General features: G+C 51.3%; 2 protein-coding genes across 2 annotated transcripts; one reads left to right on the forward strand and one right to left on the reverse strand.

The window, feature by feature from the left end:
- Positions 1-948: 948 nt before the first annotated feature.
- On the forward strand, positions 949-15176 carry Slc34a1 (solute carrier family 34 member 1). The gene is made up of 12 exons (XM_038334833.1): positions 949-1057; positions 1175-1324; positions 1412-1540; positions 1613-1756; positions 3173-3284; positions 3405-3600; positions 3679-3774; positions 9534-9597; positions 9836-10003; positions 13519-13635; positions 13732-13856; positions 14673-15176. The coding sequence occupies exons 1-12, from the start codon at positions 949-951 to the stop codon at positions 15174-15176; spliced, it is 1914 nt and encodes a 637-aa protein (XP_038190761.1).
- Positions 15177-17157: 1981 nt separating this feature from the next.
- On the reverse strand, positions 17158-17808 carry Pfn3 (profilin 3). Its single transcript, XM_038334780.2, has one exon. It carries the CDS (start codon positions 17626-17628, stop codon positions 17215-17217), a length of 414 nt encoding a protein of 137 aa, XP_038190708.1. The 5' UTR covers positions 17629-17808; the 3' UTR covers positions 17158-17214.
- Positions 17809-17824: the final 16 nt, after the last annotated feature.

The following is a 17824-nucleotide window of genomic DNA, read 5'->3' on the forward strand; positions in this document are numbered from 1 at the left end:
AGCCACAGAATCACTTTCAAGTCCCTAAGAACAAGCTGCCAGAGTGCCAACAGGGTCTCTGCCCAGCATAGGGATGTGTCTGTGCCCTAGCTGGGTTGTGGTTCAGGCTAGTGTTGTGAGAGAGGGCAGCCTGACCACAGACTTACCCTGCAAAGCTGAAGATTAGCAATTAACTGGAAGGAATCTTGGGGGTAAAGTTAATTTAGGGGGGGGGAACAGACGGAGGGCAGCTAAAGTTCTAGGGACTTTGCCCTTGACCCGAGGGTATAAAGAGGAGGGTCTTGGTTCTTTTTTAGATTTCCCCAAGCAGCGGAGCAGGAGCTGAGACTTAGAACCTCAAGGTGAGAGCCCGGGGCCCCGGTCCTTAGACCAACCCATCACCCCAGCTCTGTGTTTCTCCTCCTGCTCCCTATGACACCCCAACCCTAGCCCAGCCTGCTTTGGCCCACCCCACCTACACCCGGAGCTAGATCCTGCCCTGCCATGGGACACTCTAGTCATAGTGGTACCTGCATCTGTCCTAACACCTGGCGGCCATTTCTAGTCTCTGAGAGATTACATCATCTGTAGCTGTCTCCTTGCTAGACTTTGAACATCCCGAGGGCTGTGGCTTTTTTTCAGTTACTACTGTAGCCCAGCATCTAACTCAGAATTTAGGAAATACTACACATTCAAGACATGCTTGTTGGGACATGCTTGCCTACTGAGCTGAGGCCCTAGGTTCCATTTCCAGCACTGCAAAACAAAACCGCTACAAAAACCTTGCTGGATGGCTGAATGCCCGCTCAGATCTGTGACAGCCCCTGGGTGTGCATCTCTAGGTGTGTCTAAGGATGGATAGACTTGCACACCTTCAGCTGGGTGTCATGCGAGCATGGGTACCACACACAGCAATTGTCAGCTTTGTTCTAACCTCTTGACACATAGGACTCACTGTGGGTGCCCAGCATGATGTCCTATGGGGACAGAGTGGGGGGACCGGCTGTCTCCCCACTTCCAGTCCGTGGGAGACACGTGGTGCATGGGACGGCCTTTGCTTATGTGCCCAGCCCACAAGGTAAGTACTGTTCCCATACCCTGAGTCCCGTTTCCCTCTCTGTCACCTACTTTCCTCTACCTGTCTCTCCTGGGCTCCTGGGACCTTTGGGAACTCCTAATCAGCCTCCCTACTCAGTCCTTCACAGGATTCCAGGGACATCCACCTATGCATTCTCCAGTCTAAGCCCAGTGACCCTCACAGAGCACAGTTGTCCCTATGGGGAGGTTCTGGAATGCCATGACCCACTACCTGCCAAGCTGGCCCAGGAAGAGGAGCAGAAGCCAGGTGGGCCAGGTCATGGGGGGCAGCAGGGTCATGGGTAATCACTGCCCTCACACACTGCCACTGTACTCAAGCCTGCCCCACCTCCAGAGCCCAGGCTGCCCCAGAAGTTGCGCCAGGCTGGCACAAAGATCCTCAAGGTCCCGCTGATGCTGGGCTTCCTGTACCTCTTTGTCTGCTCCCTGGACGTGCTCAGCTCCGCCTTCCAGCTAGCCGGAGGTAAGGCCCGGTGGAGGAGGGCAGGGGAGGGGTTCAGAAGGACCTGGGATGATGCTCGCTTGTGTTCTGCAGGGAAGGTGGCTGGTGATATCTTCAAGGACAACGCCATCCTGTCCAACCCAGTGGCAGGGCTGGTGGTGGGGATTCTGGTGACGGTCCTGGTGCAGAGCTCCAGCACCTCGACATCCATCATCGTCAGCATGGTCTCCTCTGGCTGTGAGTTGACACAGCATGGTCAGGGATAGGGCGCAGGGGCCTGAGATTCAGCACGAGGGCAGGAGTGTGGATAGGAGGTTGAGGAAAAGGTGGGGGGCAGGGGGCCCCAGCACCTCCTGTATTGTCCTGGAAAGCAGGCTAAGAGTTGAAGCCAGGGTGTTCCAGGGATTGTGGAGAGTGGGAAGGGAGAGCACAGCTCCTGAACCCACCTCTGTTCAGCCACATGGTCACTCAGGAAAGCTGGAGAAAACCAGTCTGTAAAAACGAGCACAAGAGGAAGAGGCAGAGGTAGAGACAGATGAATCTCTGTGAGTTCAAGGCCAGCCTGGTCTACAGAGTGAGTTCCAGGACAGCCAGGGCTAAATAGAGAAAGCCTGTCTCAGAAAAATAACTAACTAAATAATCACACACATGTGATTTATTGCAAAGAATTGACTTTTACCATTGTGTGGCTGGCTGCTCAAGTCTGACATTTACAAAGTCAGCATTTGGAAGAGCAGGCTGGGATGTGTTGACAGAAACGGATCCTGCAGGCCACAACTAAACTTTCTTCCTCCAGGAAGCTTCAGTTTTACACCTGAGGCTCTTTTATCCCATTGGATGAGCCTGCCCAGCTCATCAAAAGCAATGTCCTTTACCTGGGGCTAGGGAGTCTCAGTGGGGAAGTGTGCTTGCTTACAGGTGTGAAGGCCTGGGTTTTAATTTTCAGAGCTCACATAAGAAGCTGGGCATGGCTGCATACATACAGGTGCAGGGAGCAGGGGGCAGAACTGCTGGGGCTTCTAGCTGCCACGTAGGGCCCGGTTCAACAAGAGATGCTCTCGTGTGGTAATACAGCAGAGGGTGGGAGAGCAGGATGCCTGAGTTCTTCTGGTCTCCACCTTTGCAGACACACATTTGCCTCCCAGCCACACACACACACACACACACACACACAGAGAGAGAGAGAGAGAGAGAGAGAGAGAGAGAGAGAGAGAGAGAGAGAGAGAGAGAGAGAGAGAGAGAGAGAGAGAGAGAAATAATCTTTACTTAAAGTCAATTGAGTGCTGCAGGTTAGTCAAGTTGACACATACCAGCTACCACACTCGTGTGAGGTGCACCTGCACAAGCACACAATATGGATTGCACAAGGTGTGAGCTCTCATAATGCACTCACGTGTACATGTTCATCCTGAATAGCACCTGGGTACACCCTGTATGGTGTGTGCTCATCTGGTCACGTGTGGATATGTGCACACACATGTCAATACACAGCTCATGCACACATGGACCTGTGAGACTGTGTCTAGGAAGTCAAGAGTATACTTGGAAATGGCTGTCTGAGGCTAGCACATGAGTTGTGGGCCTGGTGGAGTTACTGCAGGGCAGAGCCTCATGGCCACAACCCAATCATTTGAGAGGTCCCTCTTCTACCAGTGTTGGAGGTGAGCTCTGCCATTCCGATCATCATGGGCTCCAACATTGGAACCTCGGTCACCAACACCATTGTGGCTCTAATGCAGGCAGGGGACAGGACTGACTTCCGGCGGTGAGCTGGGGAAGGAGGGTGGGGGCTCATGTTTGTTGGGGAGAAGGCAGAACTGGGAGCCAGGACCCAGCTTGGGCACACCTGAGTCCAGCTGTCCTGCAATGTGGTGTCCCTGCTCAGGGCTTTTGCAGGGGCCACAGTGCATGACTGCTTTAACTGGCTGTCTGTTTTGGTCCTGCTGCCGCTGGAGGCTGCCACGGGCTACCTGCACCATGTCACTGGGCTCGTGGTTGCCTCCTTCAACATCCGTGGTGGCCGAGATGCCCCTGACCTTCTCAAGGTCATCACAGAACCCTTCACAAAGCTCATTATCCAGGTGAGGGCAGGACCTGGCATGGGGTGGACAGAAGCGGGATCGTGAGTGGTCCTACCTTCAGTGTCATCTCGCTCACAGCTGGACAAGTCTGTCATCACCAGCATTGCCGTGGGGGATGAGTCCCTGAGGAATCACAGTCTCATCCGGATTTGGTGCCACCCAGACCCACCAGAGGTGAGTTCCAGAGCCAAGCCTAGGGAAGAAGATGCTCCCTTTAGACCACCTGCCTGTTGGTTCCATAGACCTTGGAAATCGTTTTTGCTTAGGGTGAGCAGATAACGTGGAATTTTCCTATGTCAGTATACCCATGGCAGACATTGGTAATCCCTCCTAACTGCACAAACTGCAGTAGGCAAATATCTGTACATCAGCATCGGCATGTAATTATCTGGTCCAAGGGTGGTGTTCGTTCTTTCGTTCTTTCTTTCTTCCTTTCTTTCTTTCTTTCTTTCTTTCTTTCTTTCTTTCTTTCTTTCTCCTTCCTTCCTTTCTTCCTTTCCCTTCCCTTCCTTCCTTCCTTCCTTCCTTTTCTTTCTTCTTTTTTTTTTTTGGGGGGGGGGGTTGTTGTTCTGTTTTGTTTTGTTGGTTTTTTTTCGAGACAGGATTTCCTGGTGTTGCCCAGCCTGGCCTCCAACTCACAGAGATCCACCTGCCTCTGCCTCCTGAGCACTGGGATTAAAGGCGTGCGCCACCACTAGCCCCACCTTGGACCAGTGGTTTTCAAAGCGCTATTGTTCCCCAGATTGACAGCATTCAGTCCTACCTGGGAACCTATTAGAAATGCAGAGCCGACACAGTGTAGAAGGAAATCCACGGCACAGTATACACACCCTTCCTAGACCTACTGAGTCAGAGAAAAATCTAGGAATGGGCCCAGTTGCTTGGTCTCCATCTTACCATCTAACTTTTTTCCATGGTCGTTTGAAAAACCGAGGATCAAACTCAACTCTCTGCTTTCACAGAGAGAGACACAGGCTCCAAGAGGCTAAGCAGCTTGCCCGGAACTACCAGGCCACAGGGACGCTGGAGGCTAGTCCCGCAGCTCTGCCGTGCTTGGGGCTGAGGTCTGAGCAATGTAGACAGGGATGGGGGAGAAGAGAGCTACGTGGATAGTGAGAATTTTGGACCCTGAATTCGGGTTGAGGAGCCAGGCAGTGGCTGTCACACTGGGCAGGTGTCACACTGGGCAGCCCCTGAGAGACACAGCAATCACACATACTGGCAGGGGACTCTTTCATCCTTTGTCCTCCTGCATTGTTTCTGCTCCTTCTACTGCCCAATGAAAAACCGCTCAGATTGGTTGGACATTCATGGATCAGCCATTATGCCTATGGTACAAGGCACAATAGCAAGGCGATTAGGGACAAAGGAGTGGGCAATTAGCATACTTTCTTACTCAGCCATAAAAGGGAAAATGCTTCATCCAAACCATAATCTTCCAAATTTGCTTCTCCTTAATTATTACGTACAAGAAATAACTCCATTTAGAAAGGCTACAGGGAAATCCAAAGCGCACAGCAGAGGCACGAGCCCATCCTCCACCTTCCCTCCTCTTGCTGGTGGATGTTCCCAGACCTCTCTGCCAGCACTGATAGAAAACACTCCATCACCTCACCCCGCGATGCTCCTTTGCATCCCACGTGGCACGCAGCACCAGCTCTGCTCTTCTAAGAGTTCAAGGCAGCTTGACAACAGAAAACCCATGTGGACAGCTTTGATGCTGGCTTTGTGACCTGCCTAACGCGTCAGCCACCTTCTCATGAGCTCTCCGGTACTCTCACGAAAGCTCTGCTGCCTCAGAAAGCACACTCTGGGCAGAGGAAGAGAAATCACATACTGATCAAAAAAAAAAAAAAAAGCCACCTAGAGATTTCCTGTCTGACGGCTGACTTGGGCAAGACTCTACCTGTGCCCTGAACTGCCTCACCTACTATGTCTGGAGCAAGACCAGCCAGGTGGACCGTTTTACAGGAATGGAAACTGAAGCTCGGTGACGGGAAGCCACTGCCGAGTTCTCTCAGCGGCAGGGCCTGCCTTCCGGGTCTTCGCGCTTCCAGCTGCTGCTTGCCAGAGCACCGGTTCAGTTCCCACACTAGCAGAAACCTCTTTCTGCAACAGCAGGTCATATTTCTTGGCTTGGAACGTAAAGCTGGATCTGAGCCCCCTGCTCTCTGCCTCCCTCTGGACCTGTGCCCTGCAGGAACAGGACTCGGCACAGCCAAATCATGCGCTCTTGGCGTGTGCTTTGGTCGAACTTCCTATTCCACCCCCACCCACCCCCTTGGCCTCAAAGTTTTTCTTTTCTTTTCTTTTCTTTTTTTTTTCAACACTCATGGCCTCCAGCCTTCATCATACTGGGGAGTGAACGTTGATCAAACCAGTCTCCAGGGGACCTAGACAGGACAGGTCAGGACCTATGCCACCCAGGACAGGACAGGACAGGACGAGAGTCTTCCTGATGTGGAAAGGGACAAACAGGTCATTTTGGAGTTTGAGACTTCTGGATGATCAGTGGCCTGGCCTTGTGCTTGAAATCCCTTTCCTGTGAGTCACATTTGTGATTGTAAACTCTCCCTGCCTGGGTTAAGTAGCCTCTTTGGAGGACAGGCCACTGGGGACCACTGTTATTACATCCCTACTCTGCAGATAGGAAACAGCCTCACTCAGAGAGAGGAACACCGGCTTCCTGGATTATTGGTTCCTATAATGGAGGAAGGCCTCCTCCATCCTGATGGGACCCTCATTCCTCATTCAGCTGCATCTCCCAGATGCTGGTCTGACGTACCTCCACCTGTTCCTATTTCTCTTTCTGCCCGTGGTGCCACCAGACCCCTTCAGGGCTGGTGGACTGGAGATGCTCTAAGAAGTTCTCCTTTCGGCCACCAGATGGTGCCACTGGCCCAGACTGCTCCCGCTTCCAGAAGAACAAAGGCCCCACAGCTACCATAGCCCAGAGGTATGCAATTGTGCAATCCCACATCCTCTGTGGTTCTCTCCTGAGAAAGGACTCTTGAAGTAGCACGGTCCTTTGTGAACTTAATCATGCCCTTCAGTTCCCAGAAGTGTCTCAATCTAGTGTGTCCCTGTAGGCTCTTAAATACCAACTCCCTCTTCCAAGATGCTTCCTACTAGCCTGTAGGGAAAAGAAAACAGCATTAGAAACTTCTTCGTTATGAAGACAGCTGATGCCCAGAGAGCTTAAGTGTACGGCTCCAAGTCACATGGTTGATAACAGCTCAGCTACAGCGTGAGCCCAGGACTATGGGACACTCATTGATTCTGTTCCCGTAAGCATTTCCACCCCACTCCCTGTCTATTCCTCCACTCCTCCTGGAGAGGATGGACAGACATCTTGGGAACATGCCCAGATCCGGGCCTCTGAGCTCTATTAACTAGGCCGGAGTTCCCACCTTTTCCTCCGCCCTGTAAGATCTCCTTAGAGGAGTTTCTCTCCCCTCAGTTCCTTCCTGGCCTGGCTTTGCAGTGACCCCTCTCTGTCACTCCCACTGTCTCCACATTTCCCTCCTGTACTTTAGGGTCCCTGGCTCCCCTTCTGGGCTCAGTTAAGGCCACACAAGTCCAGGAAGAAAAGTCAGGTTCTAGATCCCCATAGCAGGGTGGAGCACAGCTCAGCAATGGAAGCTTCTGGTTAGCATGCGTGAGGTCTGGGTTCAAGGTTCAATCTCCAGCAACAAAATTACAAATAACACTCTAGATAGCTCGGCCCTCAGCCTTGTCCTGAACCTGGCTCAGTCAACCCTAAGGTGGGACCTATGCCAAGCTCCTCATCCTCCTCTGATATGACCCACAAACCCCCTCTCTAAGAGGCCCCAGGATGCAGCTCAGAGAAAGCCAGTGAGGCACACACGCATCTCAGGAGGGCATCTGCTTCCTAGAGCTTCTGGCTGGGCACCTCCCAGAAGGTCCACCAAGTTCTTCCCCCCAAAAATGCCAGTATCCACAGGCATGTCTGCAGGAGTCACTGGTCATGGTCTAGAAGGTCAGTCACCTACCATGTGGGGTGCCCAGGAAGACAGGAAGAGAGGCAGTGCGTCCCTTATCTAGAGGCTGTGGTAGCCAGGCTCTGAGGTGAGGACTTAATGCATGTTTTCTCCTTTGGCCTTTACATTTTTATTATTCCAATTTATTTTTTCTCAAATATCTGTATTTTTATGTTCATTGGTGTTTTGCCTGTATGTATGTCTCTGTAAGGGTGTCAGCTCTTGGAGTTACAGACAGCTGTGAGCTACCTTGTGAGCACTGGGAATTGAACCCGGGTCCTCTGGAAGAACAGCCAGTGCTCTTAACCACTGAGCCATCTCTCCAGCCCCCAAGTTTTTGTTTCTTGTTGTTTTGTTTGATTCTTGAGACAAGATCTCACTGTAGTACAGGCAGGCCTTAAACTCATGGTAATCCCCCTGCCTCAACTTCCCAGGTACCCATCTGGATTTTTATTCTCTCAGATGACTTTTATCCTAGTCTCTCACCTGGAGTTCAGGCCTCCAGTCTGGATGGTGCCCCGAGGCCTAGATTTAGTGAGCTGGAAATAACACCCAAGCACCTGGCCCTGCTCAATCGAGCATGCCTCATTAACACACATCCTGATGTTAAACTAGTTGCCAGAAACTGACCCCAGAGTCACTCTCGGGGTTTTTTGTTTTGCTTGTTTGGGATGCTGCTGGTGTAGACAAGGGCTGTACCAATGGCCTGCGCCCCAACCTGACACACACTCTCTAAATGACATGATTGGGAACAAACCTAAAGATGCTAAAACATCACATTGTCAGCTCACTCCGCCCAAGCCCCACCCTTAGCTTTTCCAAGCCACGCCCACTCTGCCTTCTGCAGTGAAGCTACGGATTGACAGCCTACAGACTGAAGGGAAGCGTCCACTGGCCTGGGCACTCTGCTTCCTAGAACTTGAAAATGTGTCTCTTTAGGCCTAGTGACACAGGCTGTGAATTCGAAGTATTTGGGAGACTGAGGCAGGAGGATGGCAAGTCTAAGCTCTATCTGAACTTTGATATTTTATTTTTTTAAAAAAATCTCAAAATTTAAAAAAAAATGAAATGAGAATTTGGGATGTAGCTCAGTGGTGGGATTTTTGCCTAAATTTGTGAGGGTCTAAATTTAATCCAGAGTATTGAAAAAAAAATCTCAGAGTAGAGCTACAACATGCACAGAGATTGAAGAATTTTACCTACAACCCCAGAATTGCAGTTTCTCTGGTAGGACTTTGCGGCTGGACCACTCTGGGATGTACCCCGGGTTGGTGACAATGGCTGGAGCTGAATAGCTACTGTCTCTACACACCCACCATCTTCACATGTGGCTTGGCTCATAGTTTATGTCATCTACCTAACCTTTTGTCTCCTCTACCCAGGGACATTACCAGAAAGACCCCCTCACTTACCCACAGTAGATCCAGAAAGAAGAAATGGGAGGGGGCTAGACCCTCGGCCGTCACTCACCTTCCTTCCACTTGGATCTCCCCAAGGGCAAGGAACTGAGCCAGGGCAGAATGGAGTTCAGGCTAAGTGAGCTTTAGGGGGGTCATGGGGCAGGTACAGAGGAAGAAGGCGTTAAAGAAAGGAACAGGTAAGAACAGATGGGGATAGAAGGACTTTCAGAAAAAGGGGTATGCATGCCACTGAGAGGTGGGGGGACCAAGACAAGAAGCTGCTAATCTGGTGATACCAGGGGTCTCCAGGGCAGGGGAGTAGAATATATCCAAGGTCACATTCTGGAGTGATAAGGATTTCAATGTCATCTTCTCTCCAGAGGAGATGGGCTCAGAGCAGGCAAGCAGCATGCTCATGATCTCAGAACTAGAAACACAGCTCCCTTCCCCCCATAGCTCCCAAACCTCCCTCTTAGCTCCACCCCAGGCTGTGCTTGCCAAGATTCTCTAAGTCACCTTCCTCTGAATTTAGGCTTCCACTTCTATGTCCAGGATAGAGGCCAACATCAGCTTTGCAAATGCCACCGTGGGGAAATGTAAGTACCTGCAACATGGGAGGTGATCCACATGACAGGTGCATAGGGAGCCATCCCCTGGCTGGCTCCTGCTGGGTCCAGCCCCAGGAAAGACAGCTGACTTCTGGACTTAGGTCAGTAGCTGCTACGGAGGCCAAAGGAACTTGATGTGGGAGTCAGGCTCACAGCCCAGTGGGGTGGCAGATGTGGGAAGCGGGTGTAGCGGCGAACACTCAGCAGCCTGATGCCACCCTTTTAGGCAACCATCTCTTCGTGGACACTGGGCTGCCGGACTTGGCCGTGGGGCTCATCCTGTTGGCTGGCTCTCTGGTGGTTCTGTGCAGCTGTCTCATTCTCCTTGTCAAGATGCTCAACTCTCTGCTCAAGGGCCAAGTGGCCAACATCATCCAGAAGGTCATCAATACGGGTGAGTTGGGGGAAGGCTACAGGACGAGACGGGGCCCAGACAAGCTCTTTCAGGTGTTGTTAAATCCATGCCTCGGTTTCTCCTGTGTGACTCGAGAAGGGGTGGGACCAGAAACCTGGGCTGCTGCTAGCTGTTGTGTGCTTTAGCAGATGGGCAGGCCTAGAAGCCACTGTTTGGTTTTTCTTGTTTGAGTTTTTTAAGGCATGGTCTCATGCAGCCCATGGGGCCCTAGACCTTGCTGTGTAACCTAGACTGGTCATGGACTTCCGACCTTCTTGCTTTGACTTCTCAAGTGCTGGGATTACAGCTATGCACAGCCATGTCTAGCTAAAATCCTCTGTTTAGTTGACAAATGGACACCAAGCCCTTACTGGGTGCCACGGGATATAGGAGTGAGGCAAATAAGACAGAGCCTGATCCCAGGATCTCAGAATTGCAATTTCCTCATCAAACCGGGCAACCGGGCCGTGTTGGGCTGTGTCCCAAATGGTGACAGTGTCATAGATCTGAGCAGTTATTAGCCTATAGGCCTACCATTTCCTCATGCAACCTGGGTGGGCCCATCATTTCAGTCACCAAGCAAACCTTGTGTCCATCTGGGCCTTCCCCGGGTAGCCCCTCGCTTTATTCCCAGTAGATGAGGAAGGAAGGAATAACTTTGAAGATGGAGCAAGGAGACTGCCAAGGAGGTAGAAAAATGGCAGCACAACAGAAGGCAGGAGGAGGCTGTTCCTACAGGTGCTCAGAGGTCTCTCTGAGGAGGAGACGCTTGCGCGAGCAGAGACCTGTGTAAGAGTCAAATTCGGATGAAGTGGCCAGATGTGGCAGCACACCTGTCTTCCTAGCACTCGAAAAGTACAGGCAGAGGGATTTTGAGGCTAGTTTACGCTCTATAGAAAGACCTTGTCTAAACAAACAGGAAAAAATTTTTTTTTTCCTGAGACGAGGTTTCTTTGTGTAGTTTTGGCTGTCTTGGAACTCACTCTGTAGACCAAGCTCCCCTTGAATTTACAGAGATCCACCTGCCTCTGCTTCACAAGTACTGGGATTAAAGGTGTGTGCCACCACCACCCAGCAACTTTTGGGGGGGGTGTCTCATTATTCACTCTTAGCTAGCCTGGAATTTGATTTGTAGACCAGGCTGGCCTTGAGCTCAGAAATTCGCTTGTCTCTGCCTCCAGAGTGCTGGCTTTAAAAGCATGCACCCCCAAGCCCTTCCAAAATAAGCTTAGAGGCGGGCTGGAGAGATGGCTCCATTGGTGCTGTGCTTCTCCTACAAGCCCAAGAACAGGAGCTGGATCTCCATAACCCGCATAAAAGCCAGAGGTATTGTGCATGCCTGTACCACCAGTGCTTTGAGGCAGAGACAGGGGATCCCCATATGGCTGGCTGGTGACAGGGGACCCCCATACGGCTGGCTGGTGACAGGGGATCCCCATATGGCTGACTGGCCCAGTCAAGCCACTTGATGAGATCTAGGTTCAATGAGAGACCTTGTCTCAAAAAATAAGACACAGATAAAGACACCCCAAATTGACTTCTGGTTTCCACACACAGAGAAACAAAATAAATGTGGATAAAACCCAGATGTGATGGCTCATAACTGTAATCCCCGCACTCTGAATGCTGAGGCAGGAGGATTAATGAGAGCTTGATGATAATCTGGACTATAGAGTGAAACTTTATCTTACTGCTACTCCTTCCCCCCAAAATCCTCCATATAAAACAAGTGGTAAAGGAAGAATAGGAGTGTTGCTCAATGCTGAAGCATTTGCCCCCATATTTGAGGTTCAGGGGTCCATCCCAAACACTAATAAAAAGAGAAACCTAGGTAGATGAAGGGCATTCTGAGTGGGATGACCAGCAAGTTCAAAGCCTGGAGAGTAACAATCGTAGCAGGTTTGGGACAGAGAGGGATGGCTGGCGGCATCTTGGGGGGCAGGCTGAGGCTAGTGCTGACAGAGATACAGCCAGTTCTAAGGGACCCTAGACTCTGCTCAGAGCCTGTTTTACTGAGGGTGATGGTGCATTTGCACAATTTGGGGCAGAGGAATGACATACTCTGACTTCTGTTTTAAACTATGCTTTGGGCTTTTGAGTTATTTCACATGTCAAACATGGGGATACGGGATGAGCAAAAGTCTCAGGAGTAGGAAAAACAGGGAGGTCAGGAAGGGTTTTCTAGCAAGGTGACTCCAGGGTTGGGGGAATACAGTTGGCACTCTCTATCTGTGGGACCCTGATCTGTAGATTCATTCAGTCATGGATCAAAAACATTCCAGGAAAATAATTGCATCTGTCTTGAAGCAGAATTTTGTCATTTTTTCTTGGACAATACAATATAACAAGTATTTATGCATTTACAATGTTCTTTTTGAGACAGAATCTCACAATGCAGCCCTGGCTGGTATGGAACTCACTATGTAGAGTAGGCTACATAGAAATCCACTTCCCGGGGCTGGAGAGATGGCTCAGAGGTTAAGAGCATTGCCTGCTCTTCCAAAGGTCCTGAGTTCAATTCCCAGCAACCACATGGTGGCTCACAACCATCTGTAATGAGGTCTAGTGCCCTCTTCTGGCCTGCAGGAATACACGCAGACAGAATATTGTATGCATAATAAATAAATATTTTAAAAAAAAAAGAAATCCACTTCCCTCTGCCTTTTGAGTACTGAAATTAAAGGTGTGCATCAACAACCATTATATATATATATATAATTTATATATATTTATATATATATTATCACTATGTTGTGAGTTTGGGTGTGTGCACATGTGCACACCATAGCATATGTGAAAGTCAGATGTGGGGCTGGAGAGATGGCTCAGAGGTTAAGAGCATTGCCTGCTCTTCCAAAGGTCCTGAGTTCAATTCCCACAACCACATGGTGGCTCACAACCATCTGTAATGGGGTCTAGTGTCCTCTTCTGACCTGCAGGCATATATACAGGCAGAATATTGTATACATAATAAATAAAAAAGAATATGCTCATAATATTAAAAAAAAGTCAGATGTAAGAGTTGGTTTGCTCCTTCCACGATGTAGATCCCAAGGACTGAACTCAGGTCATGAGGCTTTAGCAGCAAAAGACTTTTTCCACTCAGCCCCTCAGCAATCACGGCCTTTACTTATATTAGGTATGATAAATCAACTAGTTGTGACTTAAAGCATGGAGCAGCACGAACACTGGCCCCAGGTGAATGCCTCACTATGTTACAGAAACATGCTTAGATGTCGGTGTCCACGGCATCCTTGGCCTACACCCCATGGATTTAAATATTAGAGTATTATGGGCAGAGAGAATAGCTAGGGCAAAGACACAAAAAAGTATAATAGCCCAAGTAAGAAAGAGTGTTAATCACAAGAGTACACTGGGCAAAAGAAGGGAGCAGGGGACCAGCTAGATTCTCAGGGGGCAACTACTACCTAAGGACCTCCTTGAAGAGCAAGGGGTGCCTGCTCTCCCAAGGCCTCTCACTGACAGGACTTACTGTGGATTTGGGTTCCTTTCAGACTTTCCCTCCCCCTTCACCTGGGTCACGGGCTACTTTGCCATGATTGTGGGTGCCAGCATGACCTTTGTTGTCCAGAGCAGTTCTGTGTTCACCTCAGCCATCACTCCACTCATCGGTGAGTTGCCCATGCCCGGCAATGGGCAGCAGTGGTGTGGATTGTGTGTGTGACTCAGGAAGAGTTAGAAACGCCACACTCTCTCCTGCCCACCAGGCCTGGGTGTGATCAGTATTGAGCGCGCCTACCCTCTCACCCTGGGCTCCAACATTGGCACTACCACAACGGCCATCCTGGCAGCGCTGGCCAGCCCCAAGGAGAAGCTATCCAGCTCCTTTCAGGTAGGTGGGGGGGAGTGGGAGTACATGGGGGAGAGTGGGGGTACGTGGGGGGGAGTGGGGGCATGTGGGGGAGAGTGGGGGCACGTGGGGGAGGGTGGGGGCACGTGGGGGTACGTGGGGGAGAGTGGTCTGTCTGTAGAGGTAGAGGGCCGTGGTGCAGGCCCAATAGAGGATGTGACGATGTATAACCAACATCAATCGCCTGATAACATGACCCGCTCCTCTCATTAGAAACCACTATGGACAAAGCCGACTTAATTCCACTCTCAAGACCTTGGTGTCCAATATGGAGCCACTGCTGTATTGTATCCTTAGACAGCAAGTCAGGGTCACAATGTGGCCATGTGATGTCAGAGAGGCCAGGCCCAATCTGGGGGAATCAAGGATGCTTTGAATTGGGGATGGTAAGCAGATGGTAAAGGGATTGGTCTAGAAGCCAAACAGCTGACAAGATGCTGACCAATTAAAAGCCCAGAATATCAAGCCAGGAACTAATCTAACGCTAAAGTCAGGTGTGGTAGTAGATGCCTATAATCTCAGCACTTGGAAGAAAAAAAATGGCAAAAAGCTCAAGGTCTGCCTGGTCTATATAGTGAGATCCTGTGTCAGACGGGCAGCCCTCTCAGCTGCTGGGATTTCATGAGAGGGCAGTCACTGGGAGACAGGGGGAGCGCTCAGCAACACAATATTTTAATAGCCAATCAGGAGATCTGGAGTCACATCCGCTCCAGAGTGCCTCCTGCTGCCCTGAGCAGCCCTGCTAGGCTCCCGTGGGAACGCATTATCACCTCTGCTCCTCTACATGCTCCTCTGCAGATCGCCCTCTGTCACTTCTTCTTCAACATCTCGGGCATCTTGCTGTGGTACCCACTGCCCTGCACACGCCTGCCCATCCGCATGGCCAAGGCGCTGGGCAAACGCACCGCCAAGTACCGCTGGTTTGCCGTCCTCTACCTCCTCGTGTGCTTCCTGCTTCTGCCCTCACTGGTGTTTGGCATCTCCATGGCAGGCTGGCAGGCTATGGTCGGTGTGGGAGCACCCTTTGGGGCCCTGCTGGCCTTTGTGGTGCTCATTAATGTCCTGCAGAACCGAAGTCCTGGGCACCTGCCCAAGTGGCTGCAGACATGGGACTTCCTGCCCCGCTGGATGCACTCCTTGCAGCCCCTGGATGGCCTGATCACACGAGTCACCTTGTGCTACGCCAGGCCTGAGCCCCGTTCACCCCAACTTCCCCCCAGAGTCTTTCTGGAGGAGCTTCCCCCTGCCACACCCTCCCCGCGCCTCGCACTGCCTGCTCACCACAATGCCACCCGTCTCTAGGATGTGGGCCCAGACCACTGCCCGGAGCAGGAAGCAGAATGTTTATGGAGCCCACAGCAGAAGGGCAGAGGGGTGTGCGTGCGCATGTGTGTAGATGCACATTGCTTGAGGTTCATGATTTTGTGCCACCCTTGAGTACCCGTCCAGATGCAGGGTCATAGTGATGTGGGCTTTTGTAATTAAGAGGCAGTGTGCACAAGTACATGTGTTAGATGGTGCGTCTGTGTGGCCGTCAGTATAGGTATAGTCCGCGTGTGAACATTGTGTGTCAACCCATGTATATGTACAGACAAGCCTACACAATAGGTGTGTGTGTGTATATACACAGGAGGCTGTATACAAGGTGCAGGCCAGCTTGCCATAAGTCTGGCTGTTTGTAGATACAAGACCCGAGCTTGCGTCCTTGTGTACACAGATGGCTATGAGTAAAGATGGCTTTGGATCGGTGATGTGGTTGTTCACTTGTGCTCAGGTGCAAGTCAGAATCACTGGCTGAATTCTCCTCCCTCTCTGCCACCTTCTCTCCTATGTCATCTTCCTCACCCTCACCAAGGGCTTCGGCACCACTGCTGTGATCCCTTTTTTGAAAACCAGAAAGGAATTAAACTTTCGTTATTTGGGACGACTTTTGCTTTGCATCTGTGAGCAAAGAGAAGATCAAGACAGAGGTCAGCAGCACCACCCCCCTTCAAATGCTCACTGGACCAACAGCCTTCAATCCTGCACACTTAGAGTCTGACTGCCCTGCCTTCCTGAGCCTCATCCGTAATTAAAGCTCCCGCAAGTCCCCCCCTACAGTCTAGAGCCTCTCCAGAGGTGAATCTGCACCTCCATTCCCTGGTATCCCTGGTCCTATAAACCCACCCACATCAATCCCACATTCATTCTCCCTAATATTAGTGCTACAGAGTGAGTGACCAGTGGAGGCTTGCTGCGGCCAGTGGAAAACGGGGCAGGATGGTAACTGTGGGCGAGAGGGGTCTGGCCCTGGTCACAGAGGGCAGAGGACAGATCCTCCCTCCGCCTATGCCTTTGAGAAATAAGCCAGGCAGCACTTAAACAGACCTGAGCTTTGCGGTCCTGACTCTTCCACGCAGCGCCCTAGAGCTGAGGCTTGCAGAGTAAGGGTCAGTGGGTGAGGGTACCACATTTCTTCCCTGTAGGCTAAGGATTTCTATTGGGGGCTTTGGGCCTCAGAAGAAAAGGAAGACTGCCGAGTCAGGCCCAACGACAATGCTCACACATGTGCCTGCAGTGGACCCACCTCAGAGGTCTCTGTGTGTGGTGGGATGCAGACGCCTGGGGACCCTAGAGCTTTTCTGAGAATAGTCAGTTATATCCTGTCACCTAGTCACCATACTTGCGCCAAGCAGGGGGCAGAAATGCAGCTAGCCCACGTATACCTGGGATTTACCTCTGCCAATTCTGCCAACTGTTGAGAAATGCTTAAAGTTCCATCTTTACTGATCATACATGGGCGTTTTAAAAACTCAGTATTCCTTACCCAATCAGCACAGTAACTACATGGCTTTTACAGCATATTAGGTATATAAGTCACCTGGAGATCACACACCAGGGGCTATAGGTAGATTCTTTGCAAACACTGTCATTTTCTGCAAGAGACTTGAGAGCATCTTAAGATTTGAGTATCCACTGGTATCCTGGAGCCAATCTCCAACATACTGAGGGTCACTTAAGCCATCCTGAAACCCCACAGACCTTGGCTGCTGGTATGTGCTGGGGAGGGGAGGTAGGTGGGAGTAACTTCGTTCATTTTTATGCCTACATATGTGCAAAATTCCATGAGAAAATGCTAAGTACCATAACATCCAGACCAAAGGCATCTACCACAAGAGGAATGCACAGGACACAGGAGGCCTGGAAACCCACCAGGATTATTTTGTTCTGTAAGGATCTCCCCATAAACTAGTTTCCTTGTTTGCATGTCCTCGCACATGCACCAAGAGGATAAACCCACAGCTCTCGGTTCAAGGTTTATTCTGGTCCCCCTATCACCACGGGTGGCCTGGCGGTTCCACTAGGAGCACTGCTCTCGCAGCCCACCAATCAGGTCGTGCACTGTCTTGTTAAGGATGCCTCCATGCACGCCTCGTCTGCCCATCAGCACCAGGAGTGCCCGCGGTGTGTGGCCCACGCAAATTGCACGCCCGTCCAGCCCCTTGGTGCGTGCATCCAGTACGCCGTCGCCCTCGGCCAGCAGGAAGTCACGGATAACGCAGCAGCGGCGGCCTGCCACGCTCAGACCCGTCTGCAGAAAGGTGTGCCGATCTGGCCCGGTGAGCACACCCACCTCCTGTGGGGAGATGGCCGCCAGCAGACCCCCGGGTCGTGATGCCCACACACAGCGATTGTCCGAGTGGCCCACGATGGCCACATCGTCGATGCGCTGGTCCCGCAGCACCGCACTGATGTAGCCCTTCCAGTCACCCATCTCTGCTCAGAGTCCGCCCCTATTCCTTGCGCTTGCGCTAGAGGGGGTGACCCGCAGCACCGAGAGCTAAGAACACCGGCTCTACTCCGTGAAGTTCGCAGGGCGGGGCTGTGATGTGGGGCAAACGTCACAGAACATCTCTTTAGGTGGAGAATGTGAGGGCGGTGGAGTTGAGGGGCAGTTCTAAAAGAAGCGT

This window comes from Arvicola amphibius, chromosome 6, assembly GCF_903992535.2.
Source record: "Arvicola amphibius chromosome 6, mArvAmp1.2, whole genome shotgun sequence".
NCBI classification, from domain to species: Eukaryota; Metazoa; Chordata; class Mammalia; order Rodentia; family Cricetidae; genus Arvicola; species Arvicola amphibius.